This window comes from Thunnus albacares, chromosome 17 (genome assembly GCF_914725855.1).
Source record: "Thunnus albacares chromosome 17, fThuAlb1.1, whole genome shotgun sequence".
Classification (NCBI taxonomy): Eukaryota; Metazoa; Chordata; class Actinopteri; order Scombriformes; family Scombridae; genus Thunnus; species Thunnus albacares.
Genome location: NC_058122.1, coordinates 20,930,484 through 20,952,510, shown reverse-complemented (window position 1 = coordinate 20,952,510; position 22,027 = coordinate 20,930,484). Strand labels below are relative to the sequence as shown.

Below are 22,027 nucleotides of genomic sequence, written 5' to 3'. Positions count from 1 at the left end.
AATAAACAAACCAAAGACAACCAAAAACAAAACAGAATGAAACATTTAAAAAAAAGATATAAAAATATATAAAAATCAAAACTACTTTGGAGATTGACACAGAATTGCTTAATCCACTCATAATCAGCCAAACAAAGCAGAGAGAAAGACAGTAAAAATTAAAAAAGGACACAAGCACTGAACTACAGCAGAGTGACGTCACAGGCCAGGTATCGCCATGGTGACAGTGCAAGGGATGGGGATACTTACCTGGTAAAACATGGGTATGGGTAGAAGGAGAAGGGAGGACAGACAGACAGATAGACAGGGGAATCTCAAAACAAAAGGCATAAAAAGAATTTGGACTAGTCTGCTGCTCCTGTTGCCAGCCAGATACAATAATCGATCTTACTGATAGTGATTATCAATTCAGTTTGGTTTCAGTTTTTTCCTCACACATAATCAAGTGTTTTGTTTTTTTTTCTCAATGAATCAATTTTTACATGTATACCATTGGGCATATGGAATAGCTACAGGCACTGGGTTTGGGAATGTACAATCCCAGTGTCGTTGTGAGACTTTTAATTAAAAACTCCAAATTAAGGGGCTTCTCTTACAAACAACCCAGAATTCTAATACTAATGCATTTCCACTGTCTTGCAAAAGTAATACTTTGAGCCAAAAAGAGCCCAGAGACAACATGCATAATGTATTAAATACTAATGCATTTCAAGGCTTTTGGCTTTCCCTAGAATATGAATTTATTAATTTAAAACTGTAGGCGTAGCTACTCCCTGAGACATTCTTACCTTCCTGGACAGAGGAGGGTAAGAATATATATATATTTATGTAAATATCTGAGTCATTCCTGTGATTTTCTTGAGTAATTTAGTCATCACAGCCCAATGACATATTAATTCTGAAATCATAGATGCATGGGCATTGTAACATATAATGGCCTGCCTGGACTCCCAGTCCCACTGCAGTGTCTGTCAGCGGGGTGGGTTTTTTAAACTCAAAACCTGACTCTGATTGCGTTACTGTGCAGGCCTTAATCCATCGAGGAAATGGGAGCAGAGGACTGATTGTGTGATATCTCGATCACAAGACTATCTACTGATAAACATGTGTGTTCATGCTCTTTGCCTGACAGCGGTAGGGAAGTGAAACCAAAACAGGGTTGGTCTGTTAAGCCAGACCACTGCAGTGGTCTGTCTGAATGGAGTCACAAGCCAGGCCCAGAATTAAAGATTAATGAACAATTACAGTCATCCCAAACCTATCACCAATCTTTAAAAACACAGTGACAATACTTCCACATTACCCATTCCAGTGGAAAAGAAAGGGACCAGACAAAAACAATGTGCATCTAAAATCACAGGGTGTGAATCACAAGGTTTAAAAAAACTGAAAACAAACAAAATGACAATGTTCTAAGAGTAATACATATGCATGATAATATACAAGCAGCAGAATGAGGACTAATACAGGGAGAATTGAAAGCCTATGTAGCATTGGTGCTCTGATGACAGGAAAATGAAAATGGGAGAAATTAAAAACAAAATAAACAATTCAATTGGGGGATAAAATAACATTTACCACTAAGTTTACCATCAGCACAACATGGGCAGGATCAAATCGCTGTAAAAAAGAAACACCAATTGGTTAAGCAGGAAGATTGAGGCACATAGAGAAGGGAGGGTGGGGTTGGGAGTGTGGTTGTGGGGTTTAGGGGGGTTCATTACCAGAGGGGCTTCAGTGTGTCACCCCCCCACCCCCCTCATCCCTTCACTCAAGGGCTAGGTGCTTACAGGGATTTGCTCTCACCACTCTCTCCCAACCTCTCGTCCCAGTCCCCAGGCTCCTAGTCTGGTTTCATCTTTCTCTCTCAACCAGAATATGCCCCAAAAGGTACCAGACTACCACCCCTAACAAAAGTATGCCAAAAGTCCTGTATCCCTGTGTCACTTTCACCTTAGCCAAGCAGGACGAAATTTGAAACCCCATCAGATAAAGTACTTTTGGAGGAGCTGTTACTGGGTGAGGGAATGATTTTAAAAACTGCTGAGTCTTAAGGCTTATCAACTCTGACAGGTAAAGGGAAAAAAAAAGAAGCATACTGTCTATCAAGAGCTGCTTTGGTCACGAATCAAAAGTAACATCTACTTTTGAAGTGTCTGGTACAGAGAAATGATTGTGGCTTTTTTAAACATGTGGTCAAATATCTAGACTGAGATGACAGATGCCTCTAGGGACAACCACCATTTTCCCCCTTTGAGCTTTTTGCCTCGCTGACGCTTGTCAGCCCAGTTAGCAAATCTCCCTGAGATTCTTTCATTTCCTCACTAGCCTACAGCCAGCAAGCTCGTTTTTTGGGATGTGCTTAACCCCGGAACAGTGAACACATGACACACATAAAATGTACCTGAGGAAATAGCCAGCAAGGCTTTGAGCAGTGCTTAGAGCGGGTTCTGCATTGCTATGGAACAGCAATTTTTTTTTTTTTCTTTAACCAAAGTACACTTAAAAATGTGAACTGTGCACCCGACTGGAGTGTTACATTTCACTCTATCATGTGAAACCACCTTCAGTGTATTACCTCCAACACTGCTTAAAGCCCCAGGTGAGTGTGACAGTTTGAGGCAGGCAGGAGTGCACCTCTGGGACAAAACATGCTGTGCAGGAGGGGCAAAGAAAGAGGGGGAGGATGGGAGCGTGTAACCATGGGGACAGAGACATTCGGGGTGTAGAGGGGTGGTGAGGTTTTCCCTGTAAGTTGACTCTATGGCCCGGTCAGTAACAGACATACACACACACACACACACATCTCAGTCCCACATAATGACCACACACACACACACATACACAAGTTTCACAGGTTTGGAGGTTGAAACAGGCAAACAAGCAGAGGGGGAAAACTTGTCTACTCTGCAAGCCATTCAAAGTCTGAGCCGTGGTTACAGCCAATCAGATACCCGACAGCAGCCACGGAAACTCAAAGAGGAAAAAAAAAATCTAAAATACGTGGAGATGATGATTCTAAGGGATGTGATGGAATCACGGCTTCCTAAATCTACCTTGATTTCAAATGGATTTTTTTGTTCTTTGTTCAAATCGAAGCACTTTTACTCTTGAGCAGATTGAAATAAAGGTTTAGTGATTATGAAGCAAAGAGGAGGAAGCTGATAGAGGCCATTAGCCTACAGTACACTGTAAAAGGGGTGTTACATTGAGGTCAACTGCCGAGTGGGAGAAAGAAAACACACCCACACACACACACATACTGACATACAGAGGGGATCCAACAAACCTTACCTAAAAAGGGGCAAAAAGGACAAAAGAAGAATAAGAACAAAGTCAATACAGTGAAAAACTTAAAAAGGGGACACAATGCTTTCACTTCAAAATTCAATAACCTTCTCTTCTGTCAAGTAGGACAGGAAAGGAGAGTAAGATTATAATGATTATCCAGCAGACTTCAATGTGATGCAATGGTGCAATTGTGTTGCAAGTCTACTCCTAAGTACATTAGCAAATTTGAAAGCAGATAGTGGGCTCAAACACTGGGCCGTTAATTCCTACACAACAACTGGACACACTTTGCCGCAGTCTCATCTGCCCACAAAGCAGGATGCTTACATAACCACACATCAGTGATGCCAGCGGCAAAAAACAAGAGCACAGTCAGCCCCTGCAACTTGTTCTCTCCTCCACACAAAGCACACATCCTTATCACGTTAAATAGATTGGTATTCAGCTGTTAAAGGCCAGATGGAAATAAACAACGGACACTGAATGCTAAGCTCAGGAATTGCTGCTATGTTGTTCGCCTTCATACACTTGACAGCCTGCCCAGAATGCAGCAGCTTCCTTGTCTACTCTGGTCCCTGGCTATGGTCCGGCTGAGAATACCTATTAGACGACACAGTGAATGAAGGCCATATATGTACATGCACAAGAGGTGCAAGGGCAGCACAGGCGAAGCTCAACGACCAGTCATGAGATCAGTGTGTCTCTGGAAGCGAACCAATACAAACAATGTATATTTTAATGTCTTAATGTCAGACCGCGATACATCATGGCTCTTCAGTCAGACACAGATAGTCAACAGTTAAGATAACAATGATTTATATCCATATCTGCCTGTAAGAGCTGTAATTTCCAAATTAATCTGATAACAACATGTATATGTGAAAATGACAAGTGCTTTCAAGTTGTTTGTGAAAAGTTCTCCAAACATACTAAAACACCAAGTAAGGGCTACATTCTCTTGTTCCTCTCCGTCTTTTGATGGGTAAACAACATTCAGCATCACAGCCGTCGTCTGGTAACGCAGACACAGCCTGGTTAAACAGGTTTAACCTCCTTTCTGTTACCAACCGGGGCCTCATTTATAACCATTGTGTACAAGGCTTGAAAGATACGTGCGTCATTTCCCACAAAAAAAGTTGGGATTTATAAATACAAACTTGATGGGAGAATGTGTGCACCTGTACGGAAACTTTGAGCCATGCGTACAAACGTTTTAGAGACAGGGGAAACTGGCGAAGCAGATGGTGAGGTGGTGAACTGAAGCTAGATTGTATAATGATTCCTCACACACATTTAATTTCACTTCATATCAAATGTTAATTATAAATCCACTTTATTATAAACATAGAAGCCATCAGTGTTACTTCTGCTTGTGCTAGTAAGCCATAATTATTCCATAAGTACCTTTCAATGTTAAAAAGATACAAACCAACTGGACCCAATTAGATCTGTAATATAATACTGAATTTGAAACATTGAGCTCAATGTGCTGTCTCACCATCACATTCCCAAACCCCAGAGAGCAGAGGAGAGGGCCTGGCTGCAGAGTGCTCACACTCACATGGTCAGTTGTGGAGCAGCACAGCTGCTGAAACACGAGGATGATGCCAGGATGTGGCAGGTGGCAAGAAAGTCTGGCTCTCCTTTCTCCGATATTAAGCTTAAATATACTGATTCCTTTTCACCTCAACCGCATTAACTAGCTGATTAAATTATCATCATCGGTTGTAGAAATCCAAGATTACAACAAATAACTTATTGTAAAACAGAGCGCTGATAGATTTTTAATAATATAATCTAATACAGTGCATATATCATCAAGCACACTGGAGACACTGCGGCAGCTGCCACAGACACTCGGCTTTCTCCAGTCACCTCACCCTGCACATCTTCACCACCTGCACTCATCTATGGATCATGTAAATTAGAGAAACACCTGTATACAGTGTTGATTGTATTTTAGATATTAAGTGTGTGGTCTCATCAGTCATGTATGTGTCTGTATACAGTAGATGCTTAACAAATTAAAAGCAGTAAGCTTCGGTGTCCCTGTGTCCCCATAAGTCCAAACACTGACAGTGTGCACCGACGTGCTTCTAGGCACCTCCATGTCTGACCATTTTGTTTAATTTTGTGAATTGTTTTTGTTTGTTGCGCCGACCGCATTACCAGCTGCTGCAGCCGTCAGCCTCTCGCGCTTTCTTCAGTTTTTAATACTGCTGCTGTTCTCCACAGGAACAACATGTACATAAATATTCATGAGGTGTTTTGCATTGCCCATTTATGGTTAACTGTGGGAGTTACAGGGGTGGGATATGAGTTTCGTCCACGTGTGCACATTTTCAAGTTGACTGTGATTTATGAAGGGGAAAATATGTGCATTCGTGCGTGCTCACAGTTTTATAAATCTGTTTATTTTTTGGCGCACGCCACTTTTGGCTTTTGTGTGCACGTGCACTTTTTGGTATGGATCCTACGCACACTCTTTTATAAATGAGGCCCCTGCTCTGTTTTTGATGTCAGAGAACCACACGAAGTTGAGATTCATATTCCCAGAAGCATCAACACGAGGAATGCACGGACTTGGTGGCAGTAATTTCAATAATCTAACTATGCTGCCTACAAATTGAGTTAAGCAGCACAAGTCTGGACACAAATAAGTCTGTATCTTATGATTTACATTCTGAATTTAAGTGACTCACTTCCTTAAATAGCTGTGCAAGGGTAAACTTGTCTATATTTTTGGGGTGGGTCAGTTTCTCAGAATGAGTGGTGCTTCTTGTTAAGATGCTGATACCAAGCATGACTGTTACTGCTGACTTTACTGGGAGGGCAAAATCACTTGAGCAACAGTTGCAATTGTGCAAAAGAGAGAAATTAACATGTCAGAAGTAACTGCTGATGAGAAATGTCGAAATTAAAAACGGTAGATCTGCTGTTAAAATGCTACAGACCCAGAGGATAGAAAGGAACATGGATGAGTAAACTAGACTAAATGCCAGAAGTCATGTGGAAAAACAATCTCCATTCTTAGCAGACTGCAAAGGCCTAATTGGCCTGCCAGTGATGACATCACTCATGAACAATGATATACATCATCCTCTTTGGAGAGAGTACAGGGAAGGGTGAGGCTATGGAGTGAGAGTTAAAGTAAGAAAGATAGGGGGGAAAAAAAAATGAAGAAACTGATTAAGAGAGGAAAGAGGGTGAGGAGACAGGATGGGGCTCGGTAAAAACATGCCAGGGTTCTGCACCACTGCCTCTGAGCCTATGAGCACAGCCGGGTTGAACTAATAAGGTGCTGACGTCAGCCAGGACCAACCCACACATTCAGCTGTGTTCAGCCTGCTCCCTCTTACAGCAAGTCAATATCGACTAGGCCACCCAGTGACAGTTGTCTTCAGATAGTGAACCTCCTTAATGCAGCTTTCTACGTCTTACAAAATTAATGTGCAAAGCTTGACGGTGTTTTCTATAGTACAGCTTTCACTACACTCAAAAATGACAATTCATTTTACAGTGCACACATTTTCAGAAAACACTACAGAAAATCTTGTACCAAAAATGAATCTCAAAAGAACTAGACCAGTATTGAGATTCTTTTAAAACCTTAGGACACAACCCGAGCATCTCAAACCCAGACTCTCTGGTATACCTTGAGTCTGGATTGGATCCAATTTCATTGCCACAGGGACTTGGTCTGTAATTGGAAAATACAACTAGCCCAGACAAGACCCGAGAACAGTCTTGTATTTTACTCATTAATTCAAGTGCTTTATGTTCAAGCAAAGAGGCTGCCATGTTGGATAGAGTTTGGGCAAACAAGTTTGCTGGCGCGAGTTTCCACACCTTCCCTGATGTGCGTCACTACCACAAAAGAAAATAAATTTCCCACCTTTGAAAGAGCAACAACATTTAGCTCCTGTAACCAAGATACAGCAATGTAAGATGATCAAAGCAGGGGTGCTGCACAAGATCTACAGAAAGTGAGAGACTTATGTGCTCTTTAGGCAACAAACAAACTGGCAATCCATAAGTACTTTTTTTCCAAGCTGGTTAGCTGAAACAACTGGATGTGAACTAAACCGTGTTAGAAGGGGAAAAGTCCACTTCAAACTGAATTGCTGTAAACTAAATACATCACGGGAAGACAAGCACTATTCACTTCCATCTCCCAACCCTGCCTGAGGGTCCCTGCCTCAGTCTTCATCCATCACAAGGCCTCAGGAACTTTTTCCTCCTTCTTCAAGTTTGAGGGAACAGCAGCATGAGAGCGACAGGAATAACTGGAATGACGTTTAATCCATTTTACCCAGTAACAGACATAAAGAGAAGAGAGAAAGGATGTGAAGAAGAGAAAAGAAAACTAAATTTGCTGGTACCAAAAAACCTGGAAATATGAGGGGAAAGAAAATGATAGAAGATAGTGGCGAGTGCCACCAGCATACATTGAACATTAAGTGTACAGAGGAGTGAGTCCTTACCCTGCATGGTTTTGCCAAGCCCTTGCCCCAACTTCCAGCCATGTTTCTGAAGCAGCCGGTGCCCGATGTTATCCTAGCAGAGAGAACAGAGGAGAAAAAAACCAAAAATATTCCAATAATAAGAGGAGCTTTTCCCCGTGGGCATGGGTTCAAAAAAACAAATAAAAAACAAACAAACAAAATAAAAACAAAACAAAACACTCAGATCACGCTATCATCATCAGCACAACCACCACCACCATCACCATCATCATTATCGTCATCCACATCACCTATAGCGTGTAACATCAGTGTCTTCCAGCACAAGGAGTGGTAAGGGCGGTTGGGGGGTTGGGAGGGAGGAGAGGTTTGGAGACTGAGAGGACGAGTAGGTTTTCAACTATGATGAATACATGAGGCTATGTGTAGTCTGTAAAATACAGGATACCCTCCTACAGTAGGAGTGCAGTTTAAAAAACCTTTTTAAGGCAAAAAGAAATTGAGCATGAGCGTTTATATATATTTATATATATAAATATCTGTATTTTTTTTTTAGGATGATTAAGATAACACATCAAGTCACATCTACTAACTGAGAAGTTGAGAGGAGGAGGAGGAGGAAGGAGGAGGAGGAAGGAGGAGAGGGCAATATATGTATCACACGCATACATATATGAACCGCTACAGAGCAAGATCTTAGTACACAAAGAAAAGTGACACAGAACAGGTATGGAAATCTTGCATTAACAAAACGAAGACCAGAAACTCCAAGCTTGCTGTGATTCCGTAACCATGACAAGGGGGAGCACCATGAAACATATGCAGCTGTCACAAAAAAATAAAATAAAAATAAATATATATATATATATATAGAGCGAGAGGAAGAGACAGAAGTGGAACTAGTGGGCCTTGGATTACCATTACAAGGCCCAGGGTAGACAGCATATGCATGTGTGAGGGAATATGTGGGTGTGCAGGTGAAGAGAGGGAGACAATGTGTGCATGTAGCCCCATTAGATATACTAGAAATAGCTATTGTGTGTGTTCTTAGACACCTCCAGCATCTCTGGTCTGGTCCCAACCACATTCACACTTTTTGATTTTTATAGCCATTATTAGAAAAAAAAAAATGTATGTGTTTGTGTGCCTCTAATTTGATCATTCTCATAGATATCATTAGTATTAATAAACTAGAAAATATGCTTTACAGACTAGATGGCCTTTACCAAAATGCAAGGTAGTGGTGAGCTAGCATAAATGTACTTACAAGTGGCTTTATAATGAGCTCATTTTCACCGTGTATCCCTAAAAGTGTGCAATTGCAGTGAGGCCATCTACTTTTCTTTTAATACTAATGATTGCTATGATGAAAGTATGCAAACGTTATTCAACAAGCAACGTGGACAAGATCAGGCAAATGATAATGAATCAAAGACGCCTGAGAGAAGTGTGAGAACACGCACAACAGGAATTCCTAACACACTGTAGGGGCCAAATGTGCATGTCTGAGACCGTTATATCACTAGTATGGGTCAGCAAGAAAAACAAAAACATTAAGTGAAATGCAAGACCATCCCACCACTACACACTACAGTACATCCTCAAGCACAAATAAACAGGAAACAATGAGATTTCTTAATAAGCAGTGTTTTTCTGTTGTGATTATGACTATTCCAAGCTTGTCTAACATTCACCAGAGTGCTGCATTCTATCAAAAAACATACAAACCAAACAAACAAACAAAAAAAAAAAGGATATTTATAATCACAAAGAGATTGACATCAACTTTCACAAACAGAAGGTGAAGAGGTTGAAACAAAAAACAGAAAAAAAAAAAAACTGCATGCAGCTTTTTGTTAAAGAGCTTTAACAAAAAGAATCGTCGGTGTTAGTAGCGCACTGTGAATGGTACACATACAGAGGGGTGGGGCGGGCTGGGGGTGGAGGGCGGGTTAAACAGAACTCCAACTGTGTTAGTCTCAGGTGGATCAGGCACAGAGAAGAAGGTGATGGCTCAACAGGGCTCAATTAGTTCGATTTTTTTTTTTTTTTTTTTTTTTTTTTTGGAAAAAGAGGAGGTCAGGACAGGGGGGGGCAGAACAGAGCAGGCTGAGCCATGGTGTGGATGAGTTTCTAGGGTGGTGGAGGTGAGCTGGGCTTGTATGGGTTAGTGCATGTGAAGGGGAGTGGTAGTCACACACACAGCACACACTGCATCTCCGCCCACAAGGTCTCAATTGGCATACATTTGGCATAATCCTTTTCTCAAGCACTATTGGTATTTCAGAGCAACCTGTTGCCTTCTTTTTTCCTTATTTATTATTTCCAAAAAAAAAAAAAAAAAAAAAAACTAAATTGTAAAAACCGTTTAAAGCCACCATGACTAAAATAAATATATCCGACACATCTTGCTGGTGTTTGCCTGCAATACCCGAGAGAGAGGCTAAACTGCACCACTTCCTGTTTTTGTTAGGGTTTTGATATTTTCTCTTCCATTTCATGGATGTGTGAGCTGCGCTTACTCTGTGCGGCTGTCAGATCCCTTCCGCTGCGGGATGAGATAAGACAGGAATCTCTGCTAGGCCTCACATGGTAGGAAGAGAACTGGAGACAGCTTGCTTATATCAACTCACAACTAGGACATTTAAAGGCTACATTAACATGCCATCAGTGTGTAGAACATGTTCCTGCCTCGCAGGTCCTGGACATGTCCGAGGATACAGAATTCGAGGCTGTGTGGAGTGTCTTTCCTCCCGCTTGGTGGACAACATGTCCTCCGACAGGGAAACACTGCAGAATTTGCTGCAGTGAACACCTCCCCTCCCACCGACATCGGGCATGCTTCTGTCCCTTACTGCAGTATTATGGTGCAACAATACTACACATGAACATTGATATTGATTTGGGGGATTAAGCTGATATCTGAGGCTTGGAGCAAGAGAGAAAATAAAATGCACCCTAAGCTAGTAGCCTAAGAAATAAACTCTTGCTCAGGCTCTACACAATTCCTGTCAGCTGGTTTGTTTTAGTCAGAAGTCCCACTGAGGGCTGGACATTGAAATGTAACAAACATAAGCCTACCTACCTTAAAATTAGACGTGTGTCCTCTCAAATACCCTTCACATTTCGTATTTTCTCTCGGATTTGAAAACAAAATAAAAACAGGAAGGGCAGGTTGGATGAGGCACCGGTCGCAACTGCTGACACTAATAAAGAGATTAGTTCAAAATGGGCTCAGCAAAGGTTAGAGGGCGGAGATGAGGTGCAGACTGCGTGTTAACAACAGATGAGTGCACCAAAAGAATAGACAGACAGACGGATGAAAGCAAAGACGGCGAGTCCAACAGCAGTGCAAGTGGAGTGAAGGCATTTCCATACGAACCTGGCTTTAAAATACTGGGCTGTCAAAAAAACAGTCACACGTGACACAACGTAAGAAACCGGCCAAACGCTTTCAACTGCAATTCTGCTAGCTTCTCTAGTTCTTAAAAATGCAAATCTCTCTCTGCTTTTTAAACAAACATAATACTGTATACAAACAGAAAAGGTAGGCATGTCAATAAATCCACCAACTGACTGTTAATACAGGAGAAAGAAAAATAGAAAATGTTATCCAAACAAAAGAGATCTACAAAAGGGGGTGTTTTTAAAATGTGCATTGTGCTGTCATCGGCACAGTGCATGGCAAAAGATATGGGAGAGGGAAGTGATATGCAGGGGACCCCACCTAGAGGCCTCAGAGTATGAAGGAGTCTTCGATCTATGCAGTCATTTATATGTGTACAGTGTGGATGTGTGTGTGTCCATGTCTAGGTATGAGAAATTGCTCTGGTTCAGATTACTCTGGGTTTTCCAGAGGAGTTATCATTTTAATCACTCAAGAGGATATAACACAGAACAGGCATACTAATCCATATAAGTGACCAAATGAAACTATACTAAATCAAACCCTCATATTTAATTCAATTGTCCTTAGATGACTGTTCTCAACAACTGATCTGAGATTTTGCACATTCGGAAAAGAAAACTGAGAAAGACCCTTAAGGGATATATGTCTTACAAAAAGTGGGCTGCTGCAGATAAGTCATCCTCCTCTCTTGTGACCCTATTGAATGTCTTTTGGCAAGTGCTGGTGGTGGAAAAAAGTCTGCTGTTTGTTGCTCCTTATTAACTCTTGCAGCTCCACGTGTTTGGTGCTCTGTAAATTCATGGCCAAGTCTTGGCCGCTGAGGGTGTGACTAAACGGAAACAACTGTCTTGATGCATTAAGAGTGAAAATACTAAAAACAGAAGGATCCTACTACCCAGTAAAACGGAGGTTAGTGTAGATGTGTCAAAGTGATTATGGAGGGATTAAATCAGCTACGTGATGGGGGGGGGGGAATCATAAAACAGCAGAGTCCAATTAATATAAAGTTGAAAGTATAGTAATTTAACATACATACTTACCTCATAATTCATCAACTGGAAGTTTAGCAAAGTTAAGTAAAGACACTGAAGGCCAAAGGTTGAGGAAGTCTCCAACATTTTTGAACAGAGATTTGCAGTCCGTTTGAGATTTAAATTAGGTGGAAGCAGTCAGCAAAACTTGTTGACTCGTTTACAGATTATTTTGGGGCTTGGTTATTGTTGTTTTTTTTTAAATCCCTAATATTCCTCTATTTCTGACTTCAAAAACAGTTTGAGGGCCTCAGCAATGACCTTGAACTCGTTAACCCTGCTGCTCACTGAGTTAGGACTAATGCTAAATGGGAGAGCCTGTGTTTGTTGTAAAAAAAAAAGAAAAAAAAAAAGTGGGTCAGGACTTCTAAAGTGTTGGGTTTGACCTTGTTCGTCTTCTCACCTAATAGGTGATAATAGTCAGTTTACAGGGATAAACAGCTGTGTCAAATTAGATCTGGCTATAATGCAAAAGGCCACACACTTCATCAACCAGAATTGACAGCTCATGTGTTCAAGATTCAGTTACAGTTAATTCACTAACACTTTGCCATTTAACTGTATGTAGCCAAAGTCCTAATGGGCCTCATTTACTGTATTAGATATATTTAAGGATGAAAATATTTTTAAAAATCTTTATACTGAGAAATTAATATTTCTGCGGCCTGTATACATGTGTTTATTAGATTAGCAGCGTCTATATTTGTTTTCTGTGGCTCTGAGGCTGCCCGCTGCATATCGCTCTGGGACGGGGGGGACAGGTAAGGGGAGGAGGGAGGAGGAGGGGGGGTGGTTTGAGGACTGGAAGGGGGCAGGAGACGTGGGAGGAATGAGTCTGGGAGGAAAACTGTAGTAGTGATTAGGACAGAATGTTGAGAGGAAATAGTACTGAATGCTACCAAGTTAACACATGCAATGCAAAAACAATGTTAGAGAGAAAGAGCAAAGACCAAAGGGGAAAGACAGAAAGAGAAAAAAGATCCCAATAAAGTACCACAGACCTCTAGCTGCCTATAGATCACACACAATAAGTGGCAGGGGAGGGGCTCCGAGAAGCTGGGCCGAAGCATTCACTGACAGCTCCAAAATATAACAACAACGCCACAAATCCTACCACCTTAGAGGGGAAGGCAGGGACAGACCTGTGTACCCAAAAAACATGGTTACACACTGTATGCCAGGTTATGCATTTTACCATTTAAAATAACATGTGAGGTATTCATTTAAGTGTACGTATAAAACATATTTTGAGGCCTAGCGGGTAGGAACTTGTGCTATGAAATCATGCCTTATGTCACAACAGGTGTTAACAAATTCACTTAGATGAAAAAACAAAAAGTCTGGCTGCTTTTTTTTTTTTGGGTGTGCACTTTCGAAACATCAAGTGTGTAAGTATTAGCACTGGTGACTAAGTTGACAGTTGACAGCCCCTCTAATGTGGCCATTTTTTCCATGGATGTGTGAAGAACTGTGTGATGCTGCATCGCAGCCCTCAGCGCCCCTCCACAAATAATAGCGCAGGAGCAAAAAGAGCCACTCAAGCCAGGTGAGCAGGCCACCTCTCTCCCTTTCTTTTCTCCCTCTCCACCTCCCACACACAACGGGATGTTTGTGCGCCTGTGAGAAAGTGCGTCATACCTAAAACTCGTCCAGAATAAAAAAAAAATTTTTTTTTTTATGTTCTTGGTTCACTAGATTCTGATATGGAAAACACATGTTGAGGCTACAAATAATGTTCATACATATGGGGAAATAAGAAAAACATATGTAAATGGTGCCTTTACTTTCCAGAAGGACATGAATATCACCTTGGTCAACAATGACTGAATTTCCTCCTGCTGCTGCTCAAAAACTCAAAATGGTAAATTGGTAACATTCATTGGTAGCCTACAGCTCTTTTCATTGATATAACAATGAGGTGGCCTTTTCTAAAGTACCCTGCATGTTAAGCTTATCTAATTTATCCTCCAGAAAATCCAGTTAACTGCATAGAACTATTATGTTTCATGTTTGGAATGAGTTATTTGTTATTAATTTGTTATTTTGTTTTATTTATAATACTAAAAATTCACTTGTTTTAACTCATGAGTCCAATATCTGCAAAAATAGTATATATAGCTTTTATAAAGGATAAACGCCCATTTTGTATATTATAAAAGATTAATGATTAATCGATTATTGGTCATTTACATAGTTTACGACTGATAAAGGGAACTGAAATTTGCATGCCTGTTAGATATGCATGAATGTTCAATATATCTATTTCAGACCAGGAAAAAAAAAAACAATAAGCACACCATTATTTTGATGTATACTTGGTTCCTATCTGATTGGCTCACAAAGCAAATGTATAATATTGAGGAGAGATGGCCTGTGACACTGTGGAGCTAAGAGGAGTTTGGGCCTGCTCACCACAATGCTTCAGAGACAGAAGAGGGGATGGAGAGAGTTGGAAAGACAGAAAGGAGAGAGCTGCCTGCGCTATTATCTATGTGCCTCTTCAGCGAAAAATGCAGTCCCAGTTGCACAAGCACCATGCCAGCACAGAATGACAGAGGGTACTGTACACCGAATCACTGTGTAGTAGGGAGGGAGCAAGATAGAAATAGAGAGAGAGAGAGAGAGAGAGAGAGAGAGAGAGAGAGCGAGAGAGAGAGAATAGATATAGAGTGTAACAGAAGTGAAACAGAAAGAGAGAGAAAGACAGTCAGAGAAGCGTTACAAGGACCCTAAAGATAGGAGTAAGAAAGCAGAGCGTGCAAATACAAACCGGGTCATTGCTGCTTAGCTAATAGGGGCCAATTCGCTGCAGGAGAGAAATGTCGAACACCCCAAGTTGTGTACAATAAGATAACTGTCCTATAGACACAAACATAAATTCTAAGCTACATACACACACACTCACTCAAACACAAATGTAGCCATTCATACCATCTAATGTGCACTCTCTTGTTTTCTAAATGGAGTGGAATAAGCACTGCCGATATCTAATAAATATAATTTGGGCACTGCAATAAAAATCTACTTTAAACTGTAAACTCTATCTGATCGAGCCGTTTTTTAACTCCAAATCTTCTCTGCAACATCTATTGTGTTTTTCTCATGTAAAAAGGGCCCCATTTATGATCCCCCTCCCTTCCCTCCAAAATAACTTTTGAATCAAAGAGTAGTTGAATAGGTAGATCACCGATGGATCATAGAAATATAACACTACAAGGCTCAGTATACCAAAGCAGCTTTATCAAATAGCCCTGAATAAAATCTGGTCATCACCAAATCTGTTGTTTTCTTCTGAATGAGTTTAAAATGAATAAACATCTAGAGTATTTAGAGAGCAGCCGTTAACGACAGTGCTTTATCCACTCCATACTTTCAGTGTCATCTCATCTCATAGTGCAAAGATGACAAACAATGACTAATGGGAGACTGATACAAAAAATCAAACATTTATCTGTAAGCTTTACGTAAAAAACAGGAAGATCTAGCATATACATCATAATTTTTAAACTGTCACACAGGAAATGGAATAGGCAGAGGACATGAGAAGTGGGAGGGACTTTTAAGGGTATTAATGGACACGAGACAAATGATTCTACAGGTTAGGTGGCAAAAATGTGTTCAAGAAAACACTGGATGCATCTACATGGACAGAATGAATGGAGTAAAAAAAAGGTGTGGTTTTTTTTATTTCTCCCTGGACCAATCATCCATTCTCACAGCTGGTCCAATGGTGTGGGATGATGGATGCAGCCTTACCGATTCGATGGGCTTGTCCAGGGACGCCTGCTCCAGCTCCAACTGTCCCTCTTCATACTGGTCAAAGTGATTCCCACCCTGAGTGACACACATTTAAAAGCTTCTTTTAGAAATATATCCGGGAACAGTCTTGCTTGAGGCACCAAATACCATCAAAATCAGAGTTTATTTTCATCTCCAGCTTGCACGGTGCTGTCTCTCCAGGCTGCACTGTGCAAGCTGGCATGCCTCCTACCTGTCATTCACACTGAATAATAATAATAATAATAATAATAATAATAATAATAATAGTCATACACATTAAATAATAGTCAATCACACAAACTGAATAGTAGGATTGGAATAATATTGTAGAGGGTATCCGCAGCACAAGTTAATGTCCATCAAGGGCCAAATTCAGCTCAACCAATGTTAAGTAGGTAAAGCTTTGCAACAAGTGATGTCATCCTTGAAGTAGACAAGTCTCAAAGTAAGTTTTATCATGTCATATCTTAAAAATCATCCCTAAATATGCTTTCTTGATAGTAATTAATTATAAGATTAAGATAAAACATACATGAAACATACACAGTACACAGTAACATACATGAAACATATACTGTTTAGTGTAATAGAGAAATACACAGTTTATCAAGAATATATATGCAAGTCAGATGCTAGGCTTCATGTACCAGAGGAAAAGGTTACACACAGCAGGTTCATGCTATGAGAAAGTTCACACTGTGTCGACACCGTTGTTGTCCGTTCCATTTTCAGGTCCTTTTTTTATTCAATTCAATCTGTGGTTGTTATTATTATCACTTATATATTTTAGTTAGCCCATGCTTCAGTTTCATAGCTATGGCTAAAAAACAGAACTTGACAGGGTTGGGCTCTGTTTCTTCATTTACTGATAAATTTATTTCAAGCAGTGACAACAGCATATAGTGAGGTAAGACCATTTTTTTTTTACTTCTACCAACTGAGCATTTATATTTAAAGTCCATGCCCTGGGTGGGACAGAGAATGAGTGATGGACTTGCTGCCCTTACCAAAAGGAGTGTGTTTACAGAGCAGTTTCTGCTCTGAGACAGATGGCTTCCTCTCTTTAGCAGCAGAGGAGAGATGAAGGTCATGTTTGTGAGTCTGTTTTCTCCTGACCTTCACACCAGCAGAAAACAGAGAGATTCCAAAAAATTGTCCATCATATTATATTATTTACTAGCTGCTTGCAGCTAAACAATAGGACATGTGTAGACATCTCTAACGTAACTATACAACATACAGAGGTTTTATTACCCCAGTATAATTGAGGAATGGAACATACAGAAGGATATTTACTTTGCCTGCCTATCATTGAGGACTTGTGACATTGGAAGAACACTGTCTACAGCGTTTTCTAATTATTTTGTGGAACTGTGAAGTAACGTTTCTGTAAAAAAAAAAACACAATGCTAACATGGGCTGGGCCATGCAAGAGGCTTTACCCGCCACGTTCTCTGGGGAATCTGGCTTTGCAAAGATAAGCAACTGCTCAACCCAGCCTACAATAATGAGGTGATTTGATGCCACATTGGCAGTCATTAATTCTGATGAAACAGGACCCTGCATCAGCATGAGCGAGGCCGGGGGATTATGAGAAAGGGAGATGCCGTGGAAGAGGAAAGGATTTATTTATGAATAAATCGATGGCTCCCTGCTCTTCCCCCCCCCCCCCCTCCATCTCTCTTCCTCCTGACCACTTAATATGCCATCAGCTCAGCCCCCACCCACCTCAACTGACTTCTTATTTTCATTGCCGCTTGCTTCCTCATTGCCCCTACTGTGGCACACAACACCGCAGCAATGTATAACATGGAAATGATCTTCGCTCTGCCCTCCGACGTGCATTACAAGAGTAAATTTCCATTTGTTCTACACAAGTGAAATAGATGCTTCTCTCCACACCGCCGCACATTAGGAAATGAGAGAGCTACTGCCGGCGAGCTCTGTGAACCCATATAAATTGCCTGATCTGTTTCTGCAAGTCCAGATTAGCCGCATGCTAAAGCAGCGACGACAATGTAAATCAATAGAGCAGACGGGGCTGTTGGACTGGTTGCGCTGTAGATATTAGGTAGACCATCTGTGGGTGTTTCCTGCGCTGTGTTGCTCGGCAGCAGGCTTCAGTTCATGGAGTCATGGAGAAACTTTCTGAATACTGAGCATATGAATGCCTTCACAGCAGATCTCACACACAGAGATCCACTGTGCTGAGCTGGAGCTCCCCTCAACAGACTCATTCAGACCACACAGCCATTCACCTCTCACTAACAAAATAGCAGAATACTGAGTTCCCACTGGACACCAACACACAGAAGACAAAACACAAGCAATTTCACAAACCATCCCTTCCACACATGCTTAAACTTGTCCTGAGTCGCACTGCATGATGACTTGATATGCTTGATGTACTGATATATTTGACGGTAACTATTTCGTCACAACATTGCTGCAGCGAATAGTAAAATACTTGTAAATTTCAGTACAACAAGAACAACAACAACAAAAAAACAAATACACAAAGATGAGAAAAAGTAGATAAGTTCTGAGGAGAGGCACCGAGTTTGGTCACCATTAATGGGACAAATCCATGTGTGAAAACATAGTACTCAGATGAATGTTTTGACAGGTAAATGAAATCTGAGCGTGATTGGGGGAGGCAAAACTGCTCCCTTGTACTCCCAAAACTCTTTGCATTAGTGTCAGGATTGTTTTGCTTGACAAACACAGTTTATAGTTACTTTCTAACACATTAAGTTGCTTCCTAGCCGACATACGTAGCAGAGCCACACTTGGGGTTCAAGCTCCTGCAGTGGCATTCATCCACCCGCAAGGGTCTTTCTTAAGTGTTCTTCAGCAGGACACTAAATCCAAAATTAAAACATATGTCTGATAAAACTGTTGTTTGGGATTATACACATATGGCTATAGTCACTTCTACCAAACAACAATCAATGAGTGGGAAGTTCTCAAGAAATGAAAACCAGTTATGCGGCTTTAAAAAAAAAAAAAAAAAGGTGTTTACAGTGAATGACTGATTCTTTGTACAACAGGGAGATTCTAATGAAATCTGTGGTTTACAAAAGTAATTACTATGATGAATGACAGCATGTTCATGATGACAAAAATATCAGGTGACAATCTATAAATATGGATTAAGATAATTCTGTAGTCCAGCCAGTAATGTTGTGTTTGTTTGGCTTTTACTGGGTGCGGTCATAAAGCAGGCAAGTAAAAGACTAAAAGCTCATCTGTAGGTTGTTAAATTCAGCAAACAGCTTTGTCATTATTGTAATACATGCAGCGTAAAACCTGTCACAAAAATAGTTCAATCAATGTGTAGTAATGGGTTGTGTCTATTAATATAACTGATAAATAACTTCACACAACTACAGCAAAATAAGGAACTCTTATTGCCATCTCACTGTGGTCAGCCTACGTTGTTTCCATTTAAGATTGCATATTATTTGAATAAACAAACAAAATCCAGGTGGAGTAACTGGACCGACCAACGTCACAACAGCATAAACAACACTGAAATAGCATCATATTTACAAATGGAAAATGCAAATACACAAACTAGTTATACACTGTTTGATTAGGAGAAAAACAGCAGATTAATAACCTGAGACATGTCGCTAGATGTAGAAATCTATCTATAACTGCCTGCCCCGCACTTGTACGCTTTTGAATCGCTAGCAGATGTAAATTCGTGTAATGTCATTATCTGGACCAACAGATAGCAGACTGTAACTAGGTTATTTACAAAGTGCTGAATAGCGGGGATGGATGTGTTCTAGTTGTCTAAATGACACAGCTATTGCTTGCTAGTGCTACAATTCCCCTATGAGCGCAACTTAACAGTTAGCTATCTGCTAGCTAGCTATATATCGTTAGCATATGTCGATAAATAACCAAGGTCACTAAGTAGCTAGTTGGTGCTGAATATCTAGTGTGCTGTAGTATGGTTAAGGGGGTTAATGTAGCATGCATAGACTGTGTCACAGTCCGTAACCCATGATAGATGTCGCAGCCAAACACGGAGACGTAAGTTAAGGGAAATAAAATTCAGAAGAGCCGCAGTGCACTAGCGTTAGCCTGGCTAGCTTGCAGCGCTAGCGAGCGACATCTACGCCGAAATGCACGATGCTGTTTGCAATATGTATTTTCTGTCCCTGACGTTTTGAGCCGTGTTTATGTGCTAAAACGTCTGAGCACAGTCAAAATCGATTGCAAATATTCAACCGTATAGCACGCATTACCTGGAAATCACGCTCTTCGTTGAACCTAGAAAATCTGTCGGCCATTTTCTGAGCACAGCAGCAGCTTCTCTGCTCGCTCCGTCTGTGTCCAACAGAAGCGCGCTGTGCGGAGGATGTGCACTTCACAAACGATTCACTCTCTGTGAATTGACCTTTCAGTTGTTACACTGTTACCCAGGCAATGTAGTGAGGCCATATTAAAAAAAAACTAATGCCTGTAGTTAATCTGTATCCAGAGATAATTTGCATTTAAGCATATTTGACTTTACACAAAGGTTTGTATTCAATCTTAATCTGCTGACAGAGCGGAAAATTTTATAGTAATAATAGTAATGGATGAGGGGATTTCAAGGGCCCCCTAAAAGTACATATTTCACTGTGTTTGATAGTTATTTAATTTGATTAATTGCACATTTGTTTGGAATTTGCACCAATTAAGTGATCTACAGTATCATTAATTTAAGCCCTGCATATTAGGTCATGTGAAATTTTACCCACATAACTCAAAATGGGTCATGACTGGGAACATTTCAAACTCAAACTGAAACAGTTTTTAAAGAGGGATCAGTCATGTAGTCATCAGTGAACTGGTTGCTTGTTGTTGTATGTAACTTATATGGTATGTTTGTGAGTTGGTTGTGTTCTGTGCTGCTTTGCATGTATTGTGTTGTTGAGTTTCATGTTGTAATGTGTGCATATGTATTGTTGACTTTTGTGTTTTGTGCTAAAAATGTGTGTATATGTATTGTTGAGCTTTGTGTGTTTGTGCTTAAACGTATGTTTTGTGCAGTTTCATATGTACTGCTGAGTTTTATGTATGTTTTAACAATATATTTATTGACTTTCACTTTTACAACAAGTAAAAGACGTATACATTATGAAATCCACAGGAAAATGAGAAAAAAACACAAAAAAATAAATAAGAAGAACAAACAAACCAAAAACACAAAACATCAGCTCAGTTTCATATACATAACATCATAGGTTACAGTGCTAATGTGCAATAAGGGCAATCAAGAAAAGCATCAGGCTCTACATAGTTCCCAAATTTGATAGAATTGGCCTGTTTTCTAATGCAGTATACATGTGAGGTGCTCTAGTGGCACTCAATCAAACAGTATTCCTTTACAGTTGGTGCTTTCCCATTAATCCACTGCAATAAAATGTTTTTCCTCACAGCGTAGGTAAGAATACAATACAGTCTCTCATTGTTTTTTGAGGTTATGTATCTGCTTGGGAGGCCCGGGATGACGGACACTGGCTCCATCTCAAGTTCCAAACATAATATTTTTTCTATTTCAGATAAGACATTCGACCTTTGCAGTTCACAGCATGACCAAAGACAGTGAGTCAGAGCACAGATTTCTGTTCTGTCTGTATTTAAGGCACATGGGTGAGAGAATAGGGTCAAAATGATGTCAACGATTGGAGGATATATGTATTCTGTGTATAATCTTAAACTGTATTGCTTTGACACAATTGAAAACTGAAACTGATTTAGCATGTCTCCAAATATCTTTCCACTCTTCGTCATCAATTGTGACAGACAGCTCTTTCTCCCATGTGCCCTCAAGCCCCCATAAAGTGACAGGGGGTGCAAAACTCATAGCTTCAGCTGTTAGAAACAACAGTTTCTCAACAGGAGATCTTTCAGCATTGTCCATAAATGTAGTGCTGTGCAATATATAGTTCCTTATCCACAGGTAATGAAAGAAGTACTGTCTGGGGACACCATATTTCTCAATCATTTGTTCAAATGTCATTACTGTATTACCAGAAAATAAGTCTTTCAGC

The 22,027-nt window shown here is 40.4% G+C and overlaps 1 protein-coding gene across 7 annotated transcripts in view; it reads right to left on the bottom strand.

Moving 5' to 3' along the window:
• The window catches only part of gpatch8 (G patch domain containing 8), a 28,630-nt gene extending 8,281 nt beyond the window's left edge, over positions 1-20,349 (bottom strand). Inside the window, exons 1-6 of one of the 7 annotated variants that reach the window (XM_044330567.1) lie at positions 20,234-20,349; positions 15,951-16,028; positions 14,965-15,000; positions 11,137-11,155; positions 7,776-7,848; positions 1,579-3,294 (exon numbers count right to left, since the gene is read on the bottom strand). Coding sequence is in view for 3 of the 7 variants with exons in the window: in XM_044330562.1 (XP_044186497.1) it covers positions 7,776-7,848; positions 15,951-16,028; positions 20,234-20,278 (196 nt within the window). In the remaining 4 variants the exon portion in view is untranslated. Of the gene's footprint in view, positions 1-1,578; positions 7,578-7,775; positions 7,849-11,136; positions 11,156-14,964; positions 15,001-15,950; positions 16,032-20,233 lie in introns of those variants that run through there. The other 6 variants (XM_044330566.1, XM_044330568.1, XM_044330563.1 and 3 more) reach the window with 6 other exon arrangements.
• Between the last annotated feature and the right edge of the window lie 1,678 nt (positions 20,350-22,027).